General features: G+C 40.9%; 2 protein-coding genes across 2 annotated transcripts; both read left to right on the top strand.

The window, feature by feature from the left end:
• Positions 1 to 4815: 4815 nt before the first annotated feature.
• LOC121324829 (acyl-coenzyme A thioesterase 1-like) lies at positions 4816 to 9645 on the top strand. The gene is made up of 3 exons (XM_041267041.1): positions 4816 to 5624; positions 6920 to 7122; positions 8722 to 9645. Exons 1-3 carry the CDS (start codon positions 5075 to 5077, stop codon positions 9322 to 9324), a joined length of 1356 nt encoding a protein of 451 aa, XP_041122975.1. The 5' UTR covers positions 4816 to 5074; the 3' UTR covers positions 9325 to 9645.
• Positions 9646 to 18878: 9233 nt separating this feature from the next.
• On the top strand, positions 18879 to 24702 carry LOC121324962 (acyl-coenzyme A thioesterase 1-like). Its single transcript, XM_041267209.1, has 3 exons — positions 18879 to 20023; positions 21492 to 21694; positions 23430 to 24702. Exons 1-3 carry the CDS (start codon positions 19474 to 19476, stop codon positions 24015 to 24017), a joined length of 1341 nt encoding a protein of 446 aa, XP_041123143.1. The 5' UTR covers positions 18879 to 19473; the 3' UTR covers positions 24018 to 24702.
• Positions 24703 to 26060: the final 1358 nt, after the last annotated feature.

Raw genomic sequence — 26060 nt, 5'->3', positions numbered from 1 at the left:
GGCATTCACCTTTACTGAACAGACTCCAAAACACAGTACAGAAACACAGGTCCAAACTCATCAAACTCCCTTCGATGTATCTTACTAGAATGTGCAATATTTGAATAGTTCACAACTATAATTGTAGCAGCAATTTTTTTCTAGTATTTTTTCAAAAGGCTAGGCACTTTACACAGAGGTAATAAGTCTAGGTTAAATAGCCCAAGAGTTAAACTTTCAAGTCACTGTCACAAATTTCCAGGCAACAGCACAAGAGTGAAAACCCCAGTTTATGCATATCTATCTATCTATCTATACACACACAAATCTGAAAAAGGAAAACTATATCAAAAGGAGCAAAATCAATATATGGTATTATCTGTCCGTAGCTGCTGCTGACTTCTAAGTCAGAGGAAGCACAGCTACAAACACTTGTTTTTCTTTTAACGTTTTGCTAAGAAATTCTGCAGTGTGTAAGATACACAAGGCAGGATTTTCAAAAGGGCATAAATGATAACTTCTGTGATAATGGTTGTTGTGCCTCCTTCGTTATTAAATATTCATATGATTTACGAAATTATGTTTATAAGCTTAACAAGCAGTACTTCTTCTTGTGGCTACTTCGTGAGCGATCTTGGTTTGCGCAACACACAGGCGGGAAAGTGGTAACGAACCCGGGACCTCTCACAGTAAAACTGATACCGCTGTACAAAGGACCCGGCTCCTTTACAGGAGCTTATATCGGGCTTATGTCTTTGTATGTGATTACGTCACCTACCAACCCTGCTGCTACCTTCCCCGGTGCACGCTACACTTGCATGGGAATTTAAAAGCAAATCCGTATTAACTGTAATCATTTATCAGAAGGGTTTTAATTAACGAAAGAGTAGACGATATATAACTCGACTTGAAACAGACATTTAACCGACCGCGGCTGATGATACAGAGAGAATATTTTAGCCTATACTAGTTGTGAATGAGATTTATTCACTTATTTTAATTATTTGTAACCTTACGGAACGCTTGTTGAATTGCTAAAATGATATACTGTTATTTGTACTCAGCGTAATTTTAGAAAACAATATTTTAACACATCACATTTTTTTCTTTCATTTCCATATATATTTTTAAATTTATGAATCACTGAGTTTGGCATCATACGATAAAAGTAAAGCATTAATACATTTGTAATTTCATGACTTGTGAACTGTTTTTGTAAAAATATTTTTGATATATTCTACACATGGTAAACACAACCATAAAATGTTTTCCAGTGTAACAATTTAATTCATGTTTTCAGAATTGCAGATACATTTTTTTAAAAAAATTGGCAAAATAAATACTGAAAAGACAAGTCACAAATACCATATGATACATATAAAGTCTAATACATCAGCCTAAACTTCATCCTGACTTTTACTGTCCTCTATCACCAGTACCACGCTCGTATATACAACTATCTTTCTAATTCAGTCTTGGCTACGTGATTATAAACATTGAGGGGAAAAAGGATGCAATGTTATTGTTAATATTATTTACTGTATAGATAATATCCCCATGTTACAGATTCCTCTTTGGAATCGCACACTTTCACACTCCATGTACGGTATTGCTAGTTTTTTAAATTGTTGTAAAACAAAATTTTTAACCGTTGAAGTGGTTTTGTGTGCACTGTCATGTCATTGTTTGAACACAAAGTGGGCAGCTTATTTTGTTCTCATCTATTTTAATGTTATGTATCACCATTGTGGCATTGTAGACCTGGACAATCTACCCCCCAATAATATACTTAAATGTTACAGAATTCTAGATGTGGGTTGTTTACTCTATGGTAAAATTAATGTCCATTGAAATACATTAGGCGATCAATACTAACCCCGGCCAATCGTATGCAAGCAGTAGAGTAATAAAAGGTGAAGCTGTATTGCACACGCGCTGCCTCAGTGTTTAGGCTGTAAACAAGGCCAACGGTTCATGTATTATCGGCCAGTGTAAAAATAAGATATTTTTTGCTTTTTCAGGTAAGATCTGTAAATATTGTTACACAAGAAGTAATATGTTTACAATATCTTAAGTATATATATATATATATATATATATATATATATATATATATATATATATATATATATATATATATATATATATACGTGACGTCAGGCCAGAAGGAGAACAGAAAACAAACCGCTGCAGGTACGGTGCAATGGCGCTTGCGCTGTTTTATTTTAATACACAAAAATAAATAAAATATTTAAACAAAACAAACACTGCTCACAGAGCACAAAAATAAAAGGGGTAAACAAAATAAATCTCGAACACAAAACAAAATAATAAACTCCAGGTCAGGCTGGGCAAATCGCCTTCACTGTTCCTGTATAGTTTTTTTTTTTTTTTTTTAGCTTTAAATGACTCTCACTCTCACTCTCACTCCTCATCTGAACACCCACCTTGAGGGGAGAGAGCTGCAGGTATTTATGCAGGTGACCATCTCCCAATTAGCAACAAATTAATCACTTAATTAATTTGTGAAATGGCCACCCTTCTGCACAAGGTTTTAAAAAAACACACACGGCTCTCACCGTCATAAATACAATAACAACCAACACGGCTACACCGTCATTTAAACACATTGTATACAATAAATCATAAAACAAACAAATACAAAATAACACGGGCGGAGGGGGAAACCCTGTTCTAAAAATAAATACTGTACAGGGCTGCGTGTCTTGTTAGTCTTCCAAAATCCTTTGCTACTGGTCAAAAGTCTAGTCTTTGAGTGCCTGTATTACTTCAAAAAGATGCCAAATTCATTCAATGAGCAGATATAAAAATATAGCCTTGAAAACAAGTATTTAGATTGTCTTTGGTGGGCTTTACACAGTGAATTGGAAACACTCAGACATGCTATTGGTCAATTGTTTATGTAATCTACATAACTGGGTAAACAACCTTTAACCCCTTTAATGTAAGGGGTTTGATTTCTTCTCAAAAATAATTAATCTTCTTCAGATAAAGTTAATCAAAAAGTGTTTTCAGCAATCAAAAAAAAAATCAAAGGTGATACATCAGTGATCTCACACACAGTCTCAGGTGATGGTGTTCTGAGCTGGCATCAGTGATCTCACACACAGTCTCAGGTGATGGTGTTCTGAGCTGGCATCAGTGTAGATGCTATTTACTGTTGAGCTTTCATGGCATCAGAGATGGTGGCTTTTTTCTGAGCCGGCATGGCACAGAAATGTTAGTTTCTGGGCTGACCGAAATTAATTCGTGCAGCACAGAAATACAGCTAGCTTACGTAATTTCCTTGACCAAATTTGGTCTTATTTCCCTAGCATGATGCCTCATGTGAGACAAAACACATTAAAATTTAACTCAGATAACTCAGATAACAAGAAGTTACATTTAACAGTTTTGCTTAATTCTCACAGGCACCATAGCACTATACCCACGCATCAAGGTCAAAATAACAAGGCTGGTGATTGCAAACTGCCGATGTACACCAGCTATGTACAGCTTAATTTTAAGAGTTCATTAACCCTGCGTTGATTCAGAACTTACATTAAACACAGGAAAATTACACAATGATTACAGACAGCTTCAGTGATGTATTTACCTTTTAAAGGGAAGCATAAGTAACGGGTTGTATAACGGAAAAGAACAAAGGCTGGTGAAACATTTAACTGGAGCAAAACAAGGTGTACAGTGCCCTGCACAAGGTGTGTGGTTATCAGAAAAAGCCCACGTTCCGTGTTGTATAGGGTGTTATTATGCGTTCTGTGACACTTACCTAAAGTGATAGCATGTCAAGAGTAAGTGGTTTTAGAGCCAGGTTTAATTGGTTTGATTATGGTTTGTATATAGGCTCAAAATAGCTTTCTAAGCAGAAACAACTTATGCGAAAACAAAAATGTTATCATCCTTTCGAGGTCACAGCTGCACTCGTTGAGTTCTGAAAATCAGTTACTCCACAGGGCAATACAATACAAAATCCTTACACTAAATATCTCCATATCCCCATCTAATCATTTGCCTTCAGATTTTTTTTTTAGTTTCATAAACATTGTGTTGATATCGAATGTATTAGTCTCTTATTGATATTTTGTGTCTTAGATTGACCACAATTATTATATATTATCTGTCAAGGGTGTGCAAATGTTTGTCCAGCACTGTAAATCTATAGAAAAGCATACACGTGTGATTGGACTGAAAGTAGCTTACTCCACAGTTTGATAATGGCACTAATTTTGTGTTGATAGCCTGCTTTTCAGCTGTGCGTTTTAACAGTTGTGCTTCGTCGTTCTTTATAGTAATATAGCAATAACAGTGAACATGGAAAAATGACATGTCTATACACTTTTTGTGGTGTTTATTTTTTATTAGTAGATTATTATTCGGACAGCTTCCTACAAACCGACATGTCTTGCCATTTAGGGACAGAGATATAAAATCGACAAACGAAACAGTTTTCTCTTTGTCAGAAAGTTTCTGAGCGGTGGTTGCAGTCTGAAGCACAACACTAGACCATGCAGTTTACTTTTTTATATTTAAAAAAAAAATCAGCTCTTACAGTTTAACAGGTTTTAATAGGTTTTTGGCCAATACCCCACGAACCTTAGGTTTAGGGTTATTGTTATGAAATAAAATAAACTTCGTTTTATTACCTAAATTCATCACCTTTATCATGTTGATCAGGCTGTAGCATATAATTATGACGTCTATTACGAGTTGCACACGCAGCACTAACCTGTGAGCTGCGCTGTGTGAGCCTTCGTTCTGCAGCAAAAGCCCTGTCATACAGTGCGGGTCAAACCAGTGTTCGTGTAGGGTGCGTTTTGTTGTGGTTTTCTGTCAATGTGCCCCTTCTTGCATCCTCTGAATGTCTTTCCATGTTTTAATTTTATTTTAAAATCTTTAAAAGCAAAACCATAACAAAGCATAGAATACTAGTTTATACACTGAGCAAAAACATTGGATCGGCAATATATTGTGTCGTGTCCCCCCCTCTCCGTAATCAAAGTGGTGTTTACAATCTGCGCAGAGTGTTCAAGAGTTTTTGTTTGGTCAACTTTACCGCGCGTACAAGAGTTCAAATATGTATGTCGGTGTTGTGAAGAACGTTGTACCCTTGTGCTTTCTCAAGACAATGTTGTTTTCTCCGCGCTGTCTGTCCACGGCCGCAGCCTGCCATTCGCCCGTCCGTGTGCGAGTGCTGCCCAGCCCGAAATGCCTCTTTGACGAGCCGGTACAAGTGAAAGTGGAGGGCCTCTCCCCGAACCAGGAGGTCGTTCTGAGGGCGAAGCTGACAGATGAAAGGGGGGAGCTGTTCCAGTCCTCCGCCACGTACCGGGCAGACGGGATCGGGGAAATTGATTTGTCCCGGTCTCCAGCTCTGGGCGGCAGCTTCTCCGGTACCGAACCTATGGGTTTATTCTGGGCCTTAACCGCCAAAAATGCTCACAAAAAACTAGTAAAGCGAGACGTGCGAACCCCGTTCCTAGTCGATATCGAGGTGCACAGCGACGGGGATACGGAGGGGCAGCTACTCGCCAAGGAGACTAACGAGAGAGGGTTCCTCGCAGAAGGCGTAGAGAGACTGCCCGTTAGGGAGGGCAAAGTTCGGGCAACCCTCTTTTTACCTCCCGGTGAGTGGCCTTGCTATAACATTTTTGTTAAAAAAATTGGGTTTTTTTTGTAAGTCCCCCAAAGATCCCACGTGAAATTGCTCCGTGTTCTTTGCAGTGTTTTCCGTTATAGTGTTTCACTACACACAAGATCCCCTTTTTGTTTACATTTTCCTTTTGCTTAAATTTCAGTTCATATAACAGAAAAATGTGCTTGACTGCCTCACAGCAGTCTTATTCAGCATACAGTAGAATATGTTTTTACCAATAACAATGTTGTTTTAATATTATAATGGTAAAAGTAAATCGTTTAATATAACTTGTTGCAATCCTAACTTGTTGCAGCCTGTTTTGTAGTACAGTATTTGCACTTACTGTACTGTAAACTAACCTGTATTTAAATATTCATTTTACACTGTAACCCAGTACACCTATAAATCAGCTTGGATAATGGTGCCGGGGGGCGGGACGATTATATATTTTGCCCCTCCAATGTTTTTGCTCAGTGTATAAACTGGTATTCTATGTTTTGTTATGGTTTTGCGTTTACAGGGTTTAAAATAAAATTAAACCACGGAAAGACATTCAGAGGATGCCAAAAGGGGCACATTGATAGAAAACCACAATAAAACGCACCCTACACGAACACGGGTTTGACATAATAAATACTCGTCGCAGTAACTACAGCCTACCGGCTGCATTTTCTTTTTGACCTGATGTTGATGGAGACAAACGAGGTGATCCAGCGAATCCTAAAACACACCCCGTGTTTAAACAAACATCTTTTGAAAAACAAGAAGTTGCCAGACATTTGAATCCCATTTTAAACATTATTATTATTATTATTATTATTATTGTTGTTGTTATTAACAGGACGTTGATTTGTATTTATTTGTTTTAAGTTGTACACAGAACCTTTTAAGTTTAAATATTTTGTTAATTAAACTTACATGACTTAAGCAATTTATATTTTCATACATTTTTTTTCCCATGGTAACATAAAATGAAGCAGAAAATGTCAACTTTGTGCTTAAAATAAACATTTATAATATTACATGCTTAGTATTGCAGCAACCGCAAACGAGTGGATGAGTAGCTCAAGTTCAAGAGCTCTTGCCTTGTGTGTGCCGCACTGAAAGTATTTTGTGTGGTTTCTTTTGTAGGTTCAATGTTTAGGTATTATTATTATTGTTATTATTATTATTAATATAATATCAGCTTGAGAAACGTTGACATAGAGACATCGCTATTGAGGTTTCCTCCCAGGCTGATATATAGTAGTAATATAGGGGGGGGGTGTGCCTCTCCTCACACAGGCAGGGGCCCCTTTCCCGGGGTCCTGGACATCTACGGGACAGGGGGAGGTCTGCCCGAGTACAGAGCCAGCCTGCTGGCCAGCCGTGGGTTTGCAGTCCTGGCCCTCGCCTACTATAGCTACCAGGACCTGCCCAAGGACATAAGGGAGCTGGAGCTGGAGTACTTTGAGGAGGCCGTGAGCTTCCTCAGGACACATCCACAGGTGGGGACACGCGTGGTGGTTTGGTCGAGTGCTGGGAGAAACATTTGAGTATTTAAATGAAGACTGCATGAAATGTATTGCTTTTTGTAACAGTTTATAAATGACTGTATCAAAAAGATGTCATGCAATGGAAACCATGTATAAACTCCAGAGATTAAGCTGATAAAATAATTGCAGTCTTGCATGTTTTGAACCAGACGGTTAGTGATATCAACAAACAGTCAATCACCTGTCCTCAGTCCTCACCATACAGATAGCAATGATGTATCATTCTGCCCTGGTGTCATTGTATTATATTATATATTTTTATTATGAAAACAAACATCTAGCCCAGAATACCTTTTTTTCACAACAACAAAGTAGTTCAACATTTAATAATTCTTCAATTAGAGCACTTTCCATAGATGAAATGCTAGCCGTATCAGTCCAGAAATGACAGACAAAGAGAAGGAGACGTGAGCCCTTTTATTGGACTAACTAAATAATCACACGCTTTTAAGACATCATAGTCTCTTCAGGTGAAAGTAGGAGAGAAGAGACCTTTGAGGTCTTAAAAGCTTGTGATTTAATTTGTTTAGTTGGTCCAATAAAAGGTATCACATCGCCTTCTCTTTGTCCAGCAGTTAGAGCACAAATTCAGCATTCACTTATGTGGTAATCAAGTGCTAGATACAGTGCTCCACCTTCAGGCTATAGAGCTTAAACAGTTACCAGACCGTGCTATTTGTGTTCCACCTGATACGAGAATTAAAACATTTGTGATGTCACTCTTTTACTTAATTTATTCTATCAATCTTCTAACTAAATGGGGCTTTGAAGAGAAGAGGAATCCACAGAAAATTATTGATTCATCAACGAAACCACAGTCAGAACAATTTAACAGAAAAGCAAATGCTATTTTATTATGCAACGGTTAGTTAATTATAGCATTACACATTTCAAATGTAACACTTAGAAAAAGGCTTAAATCCAGTTTGGCATTTCATACTGTTAAAGAAAAGTAATACAATTATACAGTTTTCATAATTGCAAATTCATTTCTACATAGCAAAGTTTGTGGAATGGTATTATGGGGCAAGTGGAAGCCAAGAGCATGCAGTCTGATGACTGGTTCCACAGTATAAAGTGCTGCTTCATACATGCACTTCACTCTTTCAGTTAATTACACTGCAGGGAAGGCATTCCTGTGCGCGGTTTGAAGGCAGCAATTTCCTGTATAAGGCCAAACAGCATTAGTCTAAATATGTATTCTTGTTAAGTTATTCATCTTAATTAGCTATAGGTATTTAGATCCACTCTCCTTAACCACGGAAAACAGGAGTCTAGCAGAACACAGTTGCAGCCTGAAGCCTGTTCTGGGCCTTTCTTGCTTCTCAGACTGCTGTGTGGAAGTATTGAAGATGGCACATTTTAGTGCTTTTACTGTAAACTCTTTATGAAAGGGGCACTGAATAGTACAGTGCTTACTCTTTATTTCACTGTATATATTACATTTCCAACACAGCCAATTAAGCAAAGTGGCAAATCCAGCCCAATGTTCTGTAATGCGTCAAGGGTTCATTTCTTGCGGTGTGCTTAATGCTCTGTATTCTATTCCAGGTGAAAGGTCCTGGTATAGGTGTCCTGGCAGTTTCTAAAAGTGGGGACCTGGCGCTGTCCATGGCTTCCTACTTGCCTGGCATCTCCGCCACCATCAGCATCAACGGCTGCAATGCCAATACGCTCTATCCCCTGCGTTATAAGGGCACGGTTATCCCTCCCTTGTTATTTAAGTCAAGCAGGTTAATCTTAACCAAGTCTGGGATCGCAAACATCAGGGACACCCTCAATAACCCCGCTGAGGGAGAGAATCGCCAGAGCTTGATCCCGATCGAGCAAGCGCAGTGCAGATTCCTCTTTGTTGTTGCGGAGGACGACCAGAACTGGAAGAGCCCATTCTTTGCAGAAGAGGCAGCCAAGAGGCTCAGGGAATGCGGGAAGGAGAACTTTGAGGTGGTAGTGTACCCTAGAGCAGGGCACTATCTAGAGCCTCCCTACTTCCCTCACTGCCCCTCTTCACTGCATTTACTGGTTGGTGTTCCGGTGGTCTGGGGAGGGGAACCCAAGAGCCACGGGGAGGCGCAGGTGGACCTGTGGGGCAGGATACAGGCATTTTTTAAGAAGTACCTTGATGGGGAGAGCACCTCCAAGGCTAGGATGTGAAACAGCAGTATGGATAACAATGAGGAGGGGAAATCTATTTTGTCTGCTAGGAATGCCTGCCATCTGTTTCTGCATCATCTGCTTTTGTTCTGTGGTCATGAGCATGGTCCTAATCTGTTTGCAGTACACATGCAGCCACCAATCCTATCCCAACTAACTGATATTGGTAAAAATATTTTTCAATCAGTAGATGTACAGGATGTGCAGCCCATCTTGTGACAGTTTTATGTATATCTGAGATGATCAAACAGAACCAATCTAATGACAGTCTTCACATAGAACTCTTATTGGTGCTAAATAAATGCCCCGTGTTGGATGAAACTTTGGGTTACATTAGAAGTCATGTCCCCATTAGAACCTGATAGCAGCAACTACACTTAGAATTTCGCTGAGAGTGTAGATCTGCACTCAGAATGGCAATGACAACATATTCAAAACATTTAAACTACAGGTTGTACATAAGTAGATGAAGTATGTTAATATTAGCTTTTTGCTGGGTTTTATTTAGATTTAATTAATTCTAATATATTTAAGTATTCGGTGGCTAACTCTAATCAAGTTGAGTGTGTACTTTTCTTGCACTCTTTGTGTGACAAACCCAACTCACTTCTCTCGCTTTTTGCTGTCTCTCCTGACAGCAGAGTGCCTGAGAAATGCACACTCAACTTGATTAGAGGTAGCCACTGAATGAAACCTGCTGAGTAATGCTGTGTTAACATATTGAATTATATATTACTTTGAAGTTTTCCATATGCTTTAATTAAAACTGAAAAAAATTGAAAAATGTGACATTTCAAAATCTAATATGAAATACTGTACTACAATTAAGGCTTTCTTTATATCATTTTGTAGTTTCTTTGATTACATGAAAGTAAGTACAAGATCTAAATGATGTCTCAATCCTAAAATTCTAGGTGATGCAAAACTTTTGGCCATTGCTGTAGGACAATGTACCAGAAAGTGCTGAATTTTGACATGCTCCCTGTGAATAATCTGGAATGGGTGCCATCTTAGGTACAGAAGATCCTGCCACCACTGTATCCAGCATCTACTACCAAAGTCCGCCAGATCTGTTGTCTAGCACATCTGAATGAAACTGACTTGCACCAGGGATATGCAGCCTTAAATATTACCGAAAACCTCTACAAAGTCTAAACCTGTGCATGGTCAAACCTGTCCACAGGGAGAACGTAAAAGTGCTTGTATATAGACAGGAGATGTAACACCAAGGTAAATTACCATTTAAAATGTATACACTGTGACTCACTGGATCAGTTGCTTAATAGATATTTGACAGTTTCAATTTAGAAAACAAACAAATGGAAGTGTCCCCTTTGACTATGGACAAACCTTTTGCGTCGGAACTATTCTGTGCTACCCTTTTTGTGAACTCAAATTGTTGTTATTACCTTCTCAATGTAACTTTTTGTAACATTAACAGTTTCATTTTCTGTTCACAAAGATTGCTGCAATTTGCACTTTGGAGTAAAAATCTTAATATGGCCCATTTCTATTTGTGTATTTTACAGAATTATACAGAATTTTCCAGCACAAAAACTACCTGAAAATTAAATATTTAGTCATAGCCAAAAACAATACTAAATATCTATAGGAGGCAAGGAATGTATGATAAAAATGTGGTGAAGATTGATGCAAAATCCAGGCAGTTCTCATGGTCAGCAATTTGACTAAAAGACAGACAGACAAAATCAACCCATCAGTCTCCATTTATTGACCAAAGACCCTAAAATCAACCCTGAGCAAAATGTTAGGGCACTTGTTTGCAGTCAATTATGTTAAATGTTAAAAACATCAAAAATGTTTTCTTAAAAGACAAACAAGTCTTCTATTTGAGCTGGAAGACTGTTAAAGCCACCGCACACTAGACCAACCCGATAAGACATCAACACGAACGATTCCTTAGTTTGCAAAATCCATTGGTATCCTGTCACGTCGGTTTCGGTTTCAGCCGCACACAAAACCGACAAAATCGCGACGGTGCCTTATCGGGCCGGTCTAGAAGTGTGCGGTGGCCTTACAGTGGAATCCGGGCCAAGCTTGATAGAGGGGCTCCGTGAATGTGATTTGGAATCTGTGGACGTGTCATAATGTTGTCAGTAGAGACTATGCAATGCCAACAGTGCAGTCTAGGTACACTCCAACTGTAAGGGAGTCTGGGCCGATATTTCGAACATTGTAAATCTGCAGCTTGAATCCTCCAGCCGTGCAGGCATGCGTGCGCAGCTTTTAATAGCGTCATCATTGTACTGGCAAGGCAAGCTCATTCATCTGAAAACCCCAATCACATGATCACATCGAACCTTATTAATACAGCCTTAAGATTACGATTACTATTAACAACAACAATAAATGTAACAAAGCAAAAACGTCAATTTTACATAACATAAGTATTTTTGTCTTATAAATTCAAACTTAAAAGAAAGGCAAAAAAAAATATTTCCCCCGATACCAACACACTCTTTGTAGGCTGTGAAATATTTAGTTGTGTAAGGTCGCAAAATGAAGTGCAGAGGTGATCAGAGACAATCGATCACACCGATCGTTGCATCAAAGGTTTATTGCAGTGGTCATCAAAATACAGAGCGCTCCAGAGAATAACAGTCACATCATCAGTAAATAGTGTATTCTGCCGGGGTAAAGCACATACATGGTTTATATAGTTCCTACATAAAATTCCCTGCTCCTGTCAGGATTTGGCACACAGCAGACAATTCTTCCATCCCTACCCCCTAAACTCATATACTCAACCAATAGAGGATAGCTTTGGGGAATGATCGCCCCCTCCATTGCGGTTATTATGTTCACTTCAACCTGGAATTTAGGACCTAGCAAGCAAGCAGGCATTGCCCTTCTTCTACCACCCCCCACCTGCCCCTGGACATCTGACCCAACCTAATGGTGTACTGAAACATTCCACCCATCCCCCCTCCTTTCACAAATTCCTTACGAAACATTGTAAAACCGCACCCAAATGATCGTTGGTTGATCAAGTTATAATATTTGGTTCCTTCAGTCCCCCCTTATGGTCCATGACCATAGGTCAGACAGACCATAGGACTTGATCTTCAGGTCCCCACCAGAGGTTACTAGCACTTGTTGGGGACCTAATGTCTTAAATGCTCAAAGCATTTTGGTAGATGGGTTCAGGTCTCAGGGGTTGATGTTGCAGATGTCTGCGTTCTCGTATGGTGCGCATGTTCCTCCGCATTCTCCAGAATAGGATGAGTACAATAATCAGGCACACAAATGAGCCCAAGGATGCAATCCTACCCGAGATGTTCCACCATTCAAACCAGTCAGGTCCACCTTTACCAGATGTCCGGGACAGACTTATTTTAGCCAAATCAGTAGCCATATTGGCATGTACCTCAGCTAACACTGCTTCATATTGAATTTCAGTTAGAGCAGTGATTTTTTTAAATTGTTTAATATAAGGGTTTATGGTCTATTGTATGCAAAAATGCTTGAGCTTGCTGGTCCTGATACTTAATCAGCTGAGGGGGTGAGGGATGTATAACATGGCTGCCTAAAGTCACAGTATAATTTACATATAAACAATAACTAATATTAGTAGCACAGAGCCGGGTACCCATTGATAGGTGATGCCGATCGGATGTCACACACCAATGGGTTTGGTTTAGTTGCACAATCTGCTCAAACCCCCGTAATGAGCGTACTACCGCCCTCAATGATAGATTGGTTGCGTTCATGTGAGCATTACAAGTACATACAACAATTCTTTTGAATTGAAAACAACATTCAATACTAAACATACTACCATTAGCTACCCATCCTATATTATTAAGGGTATAGACATGGTTTCCCTCTGGCATCCCCAATGCTTGCACCCGACGCAACGCCTGGCGTTGCATTTCGGTGTCCTCGAAAGGATCATAATTTGGTAATGTATGTCTGGAGTCTCGATTTGGGCGGATGAGTACAGCGTCCCATATGTTAGCCGCCCATTCGATTCTAAAGCCTCCTTTTTTATTCTGTAAAGATGATCTGTGTGAGATAGGGAGCCTATTATTTAATAGATCCGTTATATCACGAATAACGTGTGCCACCATGAGGGTCCCCATACTATAACATTTCTCTTCATGTTGTGTAATATTTACATCTGTCATTACGGCCGTAATTAAGTCCTTAAAAGCTTTCACCGCTAATTTAATAGCAACAGCATTATAATGTACCCCTGTAGCTGTATTGATAAAGCTTTGAGCATTATACCAGTTTGTCCCATCATTCTGCTGTTTCTGAAACTCAGCATTCACATTATTCACAAGCTGCCCCAAACCAACCTGCTGCTTCAGACAGAATATCTCGCTTGCGCCGTTTAGGGATATCAGTGGACTGGTAAGTACTCTGTTTTATGTATTGGGTGAGTGCATCTTTCATTTGGTCTGTGAATATCTTAGTCAGAGATAAGAAATCAGAACAATGGGTCTGTAAGCATTCTAATGAGTAATCACAATGCACTGTGACTCGGTGCCAGACCACCTCCTCAGTGAACCCTAATGGTTTCCCCACCTCTATGAGCCCATGTGGTGAAGGGGTGAAGGTCTGGGGACAGGGGAGGTGTCATTGCGGGGTGTAAAGACGTCATTACAGTATTGGTCAAGGGGATAAGGTCGTTCGGCCCCTAGGTATGGAGGCACAACCTGTTTTTCCTCCTGGTTGCATGCGTTGTCCCCGGGGATTGATCTAATGAGTCAAGACAAAACATTTTTGGTTATAAATTCGTTCCAGAGAATCCATATCCTCTTGCTCCTCTGTCCATCGAGGGGAGGCCTGAGACCTCCTTGACCTGTGGGTAGCAAATGCGTTTACATACAAGCTGAGCTACCCGATCGCCGGCTCTTATTTCAAAGGGCTCGGCCCCAGTATTTTGGACCAGGATACCTACATTTCCAGTGTAGTCGGCATCCACTACTCTGGCCCCTATGCATATGCCATGCTTAACTGCTAAGCAGGAACAAGGGGCAAATCTGGCATAGCACTGAGGTGGTACTTTTATTTGTATATCTGTCAAAATGAGGCTTTGACTTCCTGGAGGCACCAGGTAGTCATACGCGCAGTATAAATCAAGGCCAGCTGCCATCGGCAAAGCCCTAGTGGGCAAGTACCCCGCAGGGATCAGTTTTGACCACTTGGAGGACATCCGCTTCTGCAGTTAGACACGCCACCTTTTGTGGGGGTGGCTCGTTTGTCAATCGTTTTTGGTAGAGCTTTGTCTGGGTTTTGTGTACCCATTGCCCCTGATTTTGTTTTTGGATGCATACACAATGTACAGTGTGTTTTCACTATGATTTGGAGATGAAAATCCCTAGCTGGACTGGGTGTGCCTAGTGCAGGGGCCTCACTGATCTTTTGTTTCAGGTCGTTGAACCCCTGCTCTGCTTCCTCAGTCCACTCAAGACCTCCATGTTTCTCGGGTGTGTCTTTTAGTAATGAGTACATAAGCCCTGCTGCAGTAGCATAGTCTTCTGTGTACTCTCTAACATAATTAGTTGTTTCCAGAACCTGTCTTAGCTCATTGACAGTGCGGGGTTTGCGTATTAAGGTGAGGGCTAATTTCCTATCTGGGCTCATAGTCTTGCTGTTGTAGCTGAGAATATGTCCCAGGTACATTACCTCTTGTTGTAGGAGCTGAGCCGCCTTTGGGTTGACCTTGAACCCTTGGACTTTTAGGATCAGCAAGGTAGCCCTCAGCAGTTCCTTCACTTCTGTAAGAGAGGTACTACACAACAAGAAGTCATCCACATATTGCAAAATAGTGCCGTGCGGGTTGTCTTTCAAGGGTCTCAGAGCCTTGGCAAGACATTGGTGGAACACTACTGGGGTACTAATATGATACCCCTGTGGCATGCGGGTCCAGGTGTATTGGACCCCTTGCACCGTGAAAGCAAACTTCCATTAATCTGCAGGCCTTATAAGTAGGCTCCAGAATCAGTTGCTTATATCAAGGACTGAGAACCAACTGGCCTCAGCTGGTACATCAGTCAATATAGTGTGGGGGTTAGCTATTATCTCTATCCATCTTGGGCAGGGCTTGGTTCAAGCATTGGTAGTCAATTGTAAGCCTCCACTTGCCGTCTCCCTTAGAGACTGGCCAAATTAGGCTGTTGGTGGGGAAGTTACACTCGACTACAGTTCCTTGGATTAGTAAATCAGTAATAATGCCCTTTACTGCTGTCACTGCTTCAGGCTTGACTGGGTACTGCCGTTGTGGAAGATGGGCATCTCCTTCAATTGTGATAAATACGCCCACTGCCTTACCACAGCCTTTGCTGTGCAGAGCCCACTATTCCGGGTACTGCTCAGTCAAGTCCTGGAGTGTGAGACGGAAAGATGAGATGTACATTACATCTAACTCTAAAATGTTATGCTCATGCATTTTAACATGATACATTTCGACTAACGCGGATTGTGAGCCAATTACAAATTCCACGAGTTCAGTTCTAAATGCTATTTACGTACCTCCATTGACTCCTTCGATTACTACAAACTCTTTTGTTACCCGGATTGGCAGATTCCAGCCCCAGTATCAACTAACATTTTACATGGGAGGCCTCTTACCTCCCCCCTTTGCTCCGACCGAGACTACCGCACGTCACTCCCTATCTGTGCCTGCAGCCGTTGCAACATTCTTACGTATTCACTATAATCTCCTTGCGGTTCCTCTGCCGTTTCAGACTTTCCTGTAGCCACTGCCTCTTTCCACCAAATCATTTTTAAGTATCAATATGACCACAATTAAAGCATTGCTTAAAATCATATTCATTCCAAAACTTGGTGTGATTTCGCAGCTGTGAGCTGTGCCTTCAACACATATTAACACTTCTCTGCTGCTGGACAACTGTCCAGGCACCTTATCTGCACATTGCCTGCTCTCCGGCAACACGCCCAGAATCTTATCTTACACTGCTGCTTTGAGCTAAACTTCTAGCTTCCAGTCCTACTGCATCGTCGTTGCGATCCATATTTTATTTTAACCCACTCTCTTATATCAACTCCTGAACTAAAGCTTTCCGTTCTCAAACTGTGACAGATTATGCCCCTTTTCACATTCTGAGCTGCACTCGGCTATTTCGTGAACCCAGTTTACGTGTTCCCACTCATACTTTTGTAAAGGTCACATAGTGTTAAACATCTGCCTTTTCTAAAATGTTGCTTTATCTTTTGCTTAAACAAAACCAATCTAACCCAAGCAATTTATTAATAAAATTATCATTCTAAACGGCAGAGGAATTATACATCAAGAAAGGGTTCTGCTTGCTTATTCTTAGCCAACGCCCTTTTGGCACTGTACCAAGTCCTTTGTTCCTTTTTGAAACCACTCAGTCTGCTTGTGGTCTGGGCTATCTGGTTGCCAACCTTTTTTTTAGTGCTTTCTCCCTGCTGTCTGCCCATTTTTCAGCCAAATACTCTCACACTCCTGGCTGAGGCTTTGAGCTTGTCATTTTTTTAACTTATGTCCTATGACACTAACACCACCCCGATGTATCTCACTAACAAAAATGTTTTTAGATTTACACCCTCTGAGCTGTATCGTCTGCTCACGCCTCCCAGATACACTCCGCTGTACAGGTCACCGACCACTAATGTAGTGGGGACGCCACCCCACTACTAGAAGGTTTTTACCTTACAGCCTAACTATGCATATACTGTACAGGTCACCGACTACTAATGTAATGGGTATGCCACCCCATTACTAGAAGGCTACCGACTACTAATGTAGCGGGGACGCCACCCCGCTACTAGAAGGTTTTTATCTGACAGCCTAACTATGCGGTGACGGCACCCTCAGACACACACTCACCTGCCTAGTTACAACCAGATGAACACACTCAATGCCTTTTTACTCATTACACCTATGCAACTTCACAACCCACAGGTTGTTGGATTCCAGTTCACCCGCTATGCACTCAAACGGTATCGCTTACCCCAGACATCTAATCACGAGTCCGCACACCAACAGAAGCGCAACGAACATACTGGAATCCTGCTGACTACACCAATTTGTAAGGTCGCAAAATGAAGTGCAGAGATGATCAGAGACAATCGATCACACCGATCGTTGCATCAAAGGTTTATTGCAGTGGTCATCAAAATACAGAGCGCTCTGGAGAATAACAGTCACTTCATCAGTAACTAGTGTATTCTGCCAGGGTAAAGCACATACATGGTTTATATAGTTCCTACATAAAATTCCCTGCTCCTATCAGGATTTGGCACACAGCAGAAAATTCATCCATCCCTACCCCGTAAACTCATATACTCAACCAATAGGGATAGCTTTGGGGTATGATCGCCCCCTCCATTGTGGTTGTTATGTTCACTTCAACCTGGAATTTATGACCTAGCAAGCAAGCAGGCATTGCCCTTCTTCTACCATCCCCCTCCCGCCCCTGGACATCTGACCCAACCTAGTGGTGTACTGAAACATTCCACCCTTCCCCCCTCCTTTCACAAATTCCTTACGAAACATTGTAAAACCGCACCCAAATGATCGTTGGTTGATCAAGTTATAATATTTGGTTCCTTCAGTTGCAATTTAGTTTAAATCGGAGCAATATAATTTTAAATACTGTCCATTATTTTCCAAAGACTGGTTTTACGGTCTTTGACGTGAAATGCCTGTGCATGCATGACGTGTGCATGTCATTGACTGCATAAATATATATTTGATTTGTTATCTTTCATTGATTTATTCATTATTAGGGGAGACCCTTTGTTGTTCATACAATGGAAATTTTGAAACAGATGACTAGTACACGATTGTAACGGGAATGTCAGATTATATGGTAATGTGCATATCACTGTGTGCATTACTACATATTATTATAGTTATCTATATCACACTGTATGACATTTCCCCAGTAATAATGAATCTCAGTAGCTGAAAAAAGAAGCATATGAGGAACATTTCTGTGTGACTGGGTTCAGAAAATAATGAGGATTATTTAAATCAATGTGTAGGAGATCCTAGGGAGCAGATCTTGATATTTATTAATTTGAGAAAAACACTACTGTCTTGAACTGATTAAACCATCATTATTTAATAGATCGTTTAAAAAGCATTATTATTACAACCTGTGCACGCATGACTGCACAGTTGGAGCATCCAGGCTGCAAAGACACCCCTCTCGATATTTCAGTGCCCTTAGCATTGTGCCAGTGTAACTTGAGCCAGGGCAATCTAAACTACAGGAAACCCAAAGTCACATGATTTATCCCATCCCTTCCTGCTGATCCCTTTATATGTAACACATAACGATCTGCACTCCATTCAATCTCCCAGTAACAGCTAGTCCCAGACACAGCCTCTGTGCACAGCACTTGCTGGGCAGTGTGCCACTGCATCTTCCTGTGCTCTCCAGGCAGCCACATGTGTTTGTTCATTGTGTTGGGGTCCAGGGTGAGCTGATGGGAATCTTATTGAAGAGAAGAGGATGATCAGAGAGACAGACCACCATGACCTGTACAACTACTGTATGCAGGTAAGCCATGTTTGACAGACTGCCTGTGAATATCTGCATGCAATATATATCCTCTGAATTGAAAAAGATGGATGGACAGGCAGATAGGTTTCTCTATCTATCCCAAGATACTCTAAATAACTTCTGGTAAAGAATAGTCTTAAGTTTTATCTCAATTGAATAGGTGCCAATTCTGTAGTTATGTAAAAAAAAAAAAAAAAAAAAAAAAAAGTTAGGTAGGAAGACAGCAGACAGACCCATCTCTACCCCAAGCTACCATATGCATCTATAATTCTGCATGAAAATGGCTTCTGCTCTCTGTTCTGAACGTCCCTTCACGCGTTCGTTTAAAGATAAAACAATATGTCGGTCTAGTTTCGTTCAGCTGTTGTCCACTAAGTGGCAGCACCGGGTTAGGTTGGTTTAGGCAGCCATTACATTCCAGCAAAGAAACAATTATCTGGGATTGATTACAACATCAACACAATCGACTGATTTTGCCTTACTGAGCATGTGGGTTTGTTTTACTCTGGCGCAAAGGTCAAAACCTCGGTCCGAAACGCAAGCAACTTTACGTAGAAGTGCAAAAATAGGAAGTGAAAGAAATACAAGGTTGTAGCCACGACATGCTATTCCTGCTTTTATAATGTCCTTCTTAAACTCTGCTGCCCGTTTTATTCAACGCGTCTGCAGATACAGCAATGTGAAGCTTCTTGCGGCGTCAGGGGTGAGCATTCAGGCTGGTCCCCGGACTGCCTTGGCGGACGAGGCTTTGAAGATCCGCGTGTCGGGTCTGAGACCCTTACAAGAGGTCACTGTGCGGGCCGTGGTCATCAGCGATGACGATTCCATGTTCGACTCCTCTGCCCAGTACCGGGCAGACCGGCAAGGGGAGCTGGACCTGACTAGGGACCCTAGTCTGGGCGGCGCTTTCACGGGCATTGAAGCAATGGGGTTGCTATGGAGCCTCTTACCTGCCCCTATGGAAGTGCCGTGTCGGCGTTTGCTCAAGAAAGATGTTATGAAGGGGCCGCAGTTCATGGACCTCTTGGTGCACCGGGACCTGTCGGAGCGTGGCAAGATCCCCGGTCCGGTACTGGCTAAGACCCGAGTTGGGAGGTGGTTCGCCGGCCAAGGAGTAACGCGAACTAAGCTCAGTGAAGGCCGAGTCCGGGGCAGTTTGTTTCTGCCTGCAGGTTAGGGTACGCCCGTGTGGAAAATATTTAGCCTTGGATTCATCTTTTTTGCACGCTAATTGGTTATTCTGAAGTAAAGCGCACAGAAGCATGAAAGTTAATGTAGTTCTCGCTGAAACAGGAGTCATACCTAACATGATTGTGGGGGCTAACTTGGTGAGACCTACGATGTCTGAACTTTGAAGTTGGCATTTTATTTTCATTCCAGCTGCTTATTCACATCCATCTAACGTAACACACATTGAACTAGTAGCTGGGGTATTTCAAGAGTAGAATCGCTTTGGGCTTCTTGTTTCAAAGTTTGATTTTCACAGAGGGGGGACCCCTCTACTTCCCCCATATGTATTTATCCCGACCCAAAACGGATTTTAATGCAAAAACAGCTTGCAAACATGGCGCAGATAGCAAGTTGAATAAGTAATTGGGTTTCTTTCAGTGGTTAAATCGCTCTGGGCGACTTATTTCAAAGTTGATTCTCGCAGAGGGAGAAATCTTCTGTCACCCCAGTCACTTATTCAATTGCGTTATCGGCCAAGTTGCGTTATTGGACAACTTGCAATCTGTGCCATGTTTGCAAGCAGTTTTTGCATCAGAATCGGTTTTGGGCAGGGATAAATAAATATGGTTAACTTGACGTAGAATGGTTTTCACTCTGTCAGAATCAGCTTTGAAATCAGTGGTCCAAAGCGATTTTACCGCTGAAATACTGCAGCTACTAGTTCAATGTGTGTTACATTAGCTGGATTATAAGAAGAAGCTAACGCTGTTCCATACAGTACAATGTGTGTTGTTTATGGATTGCTTTCATTTTCGTGATATCTTATTGATATGGTCCGTATTCTGTAATATAAAAAGAATACGAACGTGTTCATTTTTGACACACTTTTTATTTATTTATTTTACTTACGTGCATTCTCATACCTTTTACCTGTCTCTTCTGTAAGTAAAACAGGACTACACTTACCAGAATGCATTGTGATGTGCATTAAAAAGCCTGAATTGTCACAATAAACGTAGAGCCATGTGGTGACACAGCCTCAGCACTGTCCTTTCACTAGCCCTGTTTCTTCTTGTCAGTGTTTTTGTTGTTCTGCACAGTGGCAGTACTGTGTAACATATTGCTGACCTAAACAGCCTCATGAGAAGTCAGGTTATCATTTGCTAAACACTGTTTTAACATCAAAAGCAGCAATATGAGGGAAGAAGAGTTTATATGAATTCAAAAGCATCAGCCAAACTAACTTCAGTATCTTGTAAAAATGATTTTTCATTGTACTTCAGGGATGGAAATAAGACTCCTATGACACAGCAGTTTCACCCATTCCAGGTTTTACTACAAGCTTGATTAGCCACATGTATAGGGAACAAGTTCAGATGTGTTCTCTTAAATTTATAGTAAAACCTGTGACTATTTTTCTTATACTGCATGGGGTTTTCTCCAGATCACCATGTTTTCTGATTTATGTAGGAGCTGGCCCCTTCCCTGGTGTGATTGACATGTACGGCGATGAGGGCAGACTGACAGAGTATCGAGCCAGTCTATTGGCCAGCCGGGGGTTTGCTGCCCTGGCCCTGCCCTATCTGGGGACAGAGCACCTCCCAGAATCCTTCAGTGACTTAGACTTTGGCTACTTCGAGCAGGCTGCCAGCTTCCTGCTTCGCCACCCAAAGGTATGATTGTGGGTGTGGTACCGTGGTGCAGCATTGCTGTTCTATTAATTCATTTAGTGATACAATAATTCACCTTGGAACACATGTCAGGGAAGCATCAGACCAGTTATGGCAAGTGGATAATAGCAGGGTTGGCAGAATTTTATTTTACAAAAAAAATATTCCCAAAAAACGTTTATGTTTTTGCAACCGACCACCACATCTTAAACCCTGGACAGGCAGGCGTGGCGCGGCACTGCAAGGCATTTTGCTGCTTGTATCACTGCCATATGGTGTCTGCTTTTACATGGTGTTGGACAGAGATGATACCGCTCGTACTGTTGGTGAATTAACCAATCACAGCCAAGTGCTGACAGCACAAGCTTGCTAGGAAAAATCATGAACGAAACTGTTGTCTACGGAGGTGTCCAAGCACCCTGAAGTGTTTGATCCCTCCCATATTTCATAGAAGGACAGGCAGGTCAGTATTTTATACATCGCCCCTGATAAGCATCCTTCCTGCCTTTTTATTATTTCTGTAGTTCACTATTTTTACTAAATAACTGGCTGTAAAAGGATATTTTCTAACACTTTATAGTAGACTACTTGCAGTCAGCAACGTATTCTATGTTTCTTTGCTAAGCTCAGATCGCTCATTTCATACACCTGCATATAGATGACAGAAAAACAACTTTGAAAAACAAACCAGAGTTTTTATTTAGTAGATTATATGGGGGGGGGGCATTACAGCTATGGCCAAAAGTTTTGCATCACTCCCTGTAGAATTAATAATTTTACGTTAACATATTGAAGTTACATCTGTCACGGGCTCTGGGCTGCTAATAGCTCACAAACCATTGAGATTTGAACTACATATTTTTATTGTTATGGAAACTCCATAGGAAACCTTTGACCTGTGATATAATTACATCTATGTTGGCATCATTGCATTGGTTTCCTGTACATTACACAATTGATTTTAAAATTCTATTGCCAGTTTTTAAAGCACTGAATGGACCATCTCCCCAATATCATCTAAATGATATGCTAATTCCTTATCAGCCTGAACGCACTCTGATATCTGCAAATGCTGCCCTTTTATGTATTCCGAGGGTGAATGTTAAAAGGATGGGAGAGGCTGCTTTCTGTTTTAACTGCTTACCCCCTTTTATCAGAGATTCACCTTCAGTTGCAATCTTCAAATCTCGATTAAAAACATACCTTTTTAATATAGCTTTTCCATAACATTTTTATATTTAGTTTAGTTTTATAGTTTTATTGTTACTTCTGTTTTGAATAACTGTACTCTTTTCTTACTGTTTATTATTGTGTTTTTTCTGTATGTAAAGCGCTTTGAATTGTATTGTACATGAATTGCGCTATATAAATAAAGGTTTATTATTCATATTATTATGATATGAGTGCCATATTATACTTTTTTGTTCCTGGATAAGACACATCTCTTTAAGATATTGGCTTCGTGTTTGTTGCACAGATTCTATGATTATTTAGGTTAAGTTTGATTGTACAAAAAGCCTTTTGTGGCAATAATTTTACAAAGCTGATGCAATGTCAAAGCCTCATATCTCAGAGTTTATTTGAGGTAGTGACTTCACGTTTTCATGGTTATATAAACACAACCTGGATGGATTGCAATGGATAACAACACTTTTTAATCTGAGCACGTCATTTAGTCATTGTGGGGGCAACTATCCAGCCATACAGAGATCTTTAGCCTCCCTTCTTGTTTTGGCAGGTGAGGAGCTTGGGTCTGGGCGCAGTGGGCACTGGAAAAGGTGCGGAGCTGGCTCTGGCCATGGTCACCTTCCTGCCCCAGGTCGTGGCTGCTGTAAGCATCTCTGGTTGCCATGCCAACACCGGTGGGGAGCTGCGGTACAGAGACTGGGTCCTGCCAGGCCTCAGCTACACAGCCAGTCTGGCGAGGATGCTGGATTCCGGAGTACTGGACCTCTCGGAGACACTGGCTGACCCCTGTGACCCCAGCCACCGGGCCAGCCTTATTCCTATTGAGGAGGCGGAGGGGCACTTCATGTTCGTGGTGGGGGAGGATGACAGGAAGTGGAAGAGTGCGGCGTATGCAGCGGCTGCAGTTCAGAAGCTGAGCGAAGGGGGGCACCACAACTACAGAGTTCTGAGCTACCCTGGAGCAGGGCATCGCATTGACCCACCCTCCTCACCCTTCGCCCAGGCAGTCCTGGACCAGACCCTGGGGGTACCCGTGATGGAGGGAGGGAAGCCCTCTGCTCATGCCCACGCCCAAGCACATGCTTGGGAGCAGATTCAGGAGTTTCTCCATTCTAACCTGGGGGGCTCCTGTGTTTAAGCAGAACTAATCATTACTTTTTCAAAGTGCATATGACACCATCAGTACAACAAATATGGAGAACTTGTTAATAAATCCTGTTCAACGGTGGAATATTACTTCATAGTAATTACCCTTATTTGGACACTGTTAACATTTGAGATTTCAGAGTCACATGTTTTTACAAAAGCAATTTTTCATTTCAGAAATGAAAAGAAAAACCTAGGTGTTGTCTAATCTTTTAGTGATGTAGTTAATGGGCTGCAAGAGAACTACATGATACCTTGTTGTGGTTCAGCTTTGCTCAAGACCCCCCTGTTTAGACTGCACTTGTAGATCTCTCAATCTACCCCTCCTACTATGCACTGGACTGGTCTGAGCCAAGTACCACATCACTGGATCCTCAGCTAATGCACCATCCTTGATCTATATAACTTGCTGTAATCCTAACTTGTTGCATCCTAGTTCATATATTGTACTTAAGTAGTATTATTTGCACTTACTGTAAACTATACTGTATTTAAATATGAATCTTTTATTGTAATACAGGTGTCATAGGGCAGTACAGTAAGTCACCTTGGATAAAAGCATCTGCCAAATAAATAACAATAAACTCAACATTTTTAAATCAGAAATTGCATGGATTTCATTTTTCTTTCCAAATGGGTTTTAAAAGCTGCCATTTTTAGTTTTGCAATAAAATTTAATTTCGTGGCCTCTGTTTATTGCATTCTCCATATTTTAGCTGCTGTTACTAGTTTAAGCAGAAAAAAGACTCTGTAAACAGTCCAGTTTGATTACACTATGTAACACAGTTTTTGTTCCTGGGTAGTAAGTGTTATTTCCTAATTGCTTATGCCTCAAAAGTATAGACAATGGCTATTATTCCCCACAAACTTTGCTTTTGTGACCAGGACAGTGATATTTCAAAATATCACTATTTCCAATGGGGAAAATGGGCAAATGTGTGTCTTATCGTTCACATAAAGTCAGAAAAAAACAATATATGAATCCAAATGAACATGTATTTGTACTAAAGTAATACAAAGATGACTACAAAGGATTTAGAAGTGAGTAGTTTTTCGAGATTACAGGAAACACTTACAGAGCTTCTCAAATATTTTACCAAATGTTTGTGGGCACTACACTTCAAAGCTGAACTGTGTTTAAAAATAAATAAATAAAAAATACCGCAGTGGAGTTCACAGATTACTGTTTTACTGACCTTTTTTTAAAACAGAAAATAAATAAAAATAACCTTGAGTCAGAAAGGCCAAGTGCCTGAGCCTAAGAGACATTCAGTGAGTTAACAGGGCAGGAAATGCCTCTAATGTGTCCGGTACACCCGTCTGCATTACAAACTAACTGTCACAGACTGACAGCATTTTTCTTAGTTCAAGTTGAAGGTGTCCATTGCAAACACAAGGTGGCGCACTCACGACTGACTGTGAGGGTCTGGAGGCTGGACCCCAGACCTTCAGTGGTGTTTGGTTCTTTTTTTTAAAGATGAGCCGCATGAAATCTGGTGTAAAACAAATATATCCACTTTATTAATGGAAGACATTTCGAACTGTTCACACCAGATTAATCTGAGCACAATCGGAATGCTAGAAAATAATAACAATAACTAGAACTGCCAGGCAGTTTTACGGCTTCCAAGCGCAGTACCAGCTGGAAATTTTGGTAAGCTGTAGCACTGCAGCACAAGTGCCATCAACAGATCAGTTTTATGGAGCAGTTTCAATTCAAAATACTGCATTACTTCATTATCTCACGATGCTTTATAACTTTAAACACCATAGTAATCATGACCCATCTACACACTGTAGGGAGTTATAAGCTAATTTTACATTTGACCTTAAAGAGAGGTCAAAGGTCTTGCACGATCAAGGTAATTTTTTTAACAGAGCATATATAGATTCCTAAATGTGTTGTATAGTAACCATAACTCTATGTGCACTGTAATGAGTTGTAAGCTAGTTTTACATTTGACCTTAGAGAGGTCAAAGGTCACAGGCAAGGTGATTTTTGGATAGAGCACATATGGTTTCCTGTGTGTGTTCC

The sequence above is a fragment of the Polyodon spathula genome, chromosome 12 (assembly GCF_017654505.1).
Source record: "Polyodon spathula isolate WHYD16114869_AA chromosome 12, ASM1765450v1, whole genome shotgun sequence".
Classification (NCBI taxonomy): Eukaryota; Metazoa; Chordata; class Actinopteri; order Acipenseriformes; family Polyodontidae; genus Polyodon; species Polyodon spathula.
This window is presented reverse-complemented; position numbering and strand designations above follow the sequence as displayed.

What these genes read in the sequence shown, in the direction of transcription:
- LOC121324829 (XM_041267041.1), top strand. Translation starts at nt 5,075, where the DNA reads ATGTATGTCGGTGTTGTGAAGAACGTTGTACCCTTGTGCTTTCTCAAG. An exon ending in AACCCTCTTTTTACCTCCCG is followed by an intron (nt 5,625 to 6,919) that starts GTGAGTGGCCTT and finishes CTCCTCACACAG; the next exon opens with GCAGGGGCCCCTTTCCCGGG. An exon ending in TCCTCAGGACACATCCACAG is followed by an intron (nt 7,123 to 8,721) that starts GTGGGGACACGC and finishes ATTCTATTCCAG; the next exon opens with GTGAAAGGTCCTGGTATAGG.
- LOC121324962 (XM_041267209.1), top strand. Translation starts at nt 19,474, where the DNA reads ATGTCCTTCTTAAACTCTGCTGCCCGTTTTATTCAACGCGTCTGCAGA. An exon ending in CAGTTTGTTTCTGCCTGCAG is followed by an intron (nt 20,024 to 21,491) that starts GTTAGGGTACGC and finishes TGATTTATGTAG; the next exon opens with GAGCTGGCCCCTTCCCTGGT. An exon ending in TCCTGCTTCGCCACCCAAAG is followed by an intron (nt 21,695 to 23,429) that starts GTATGATTGTGG and finishes TTGTTTTGGCAG; the next exon opens with GTGAGGAGCTTGGGTCTGGG.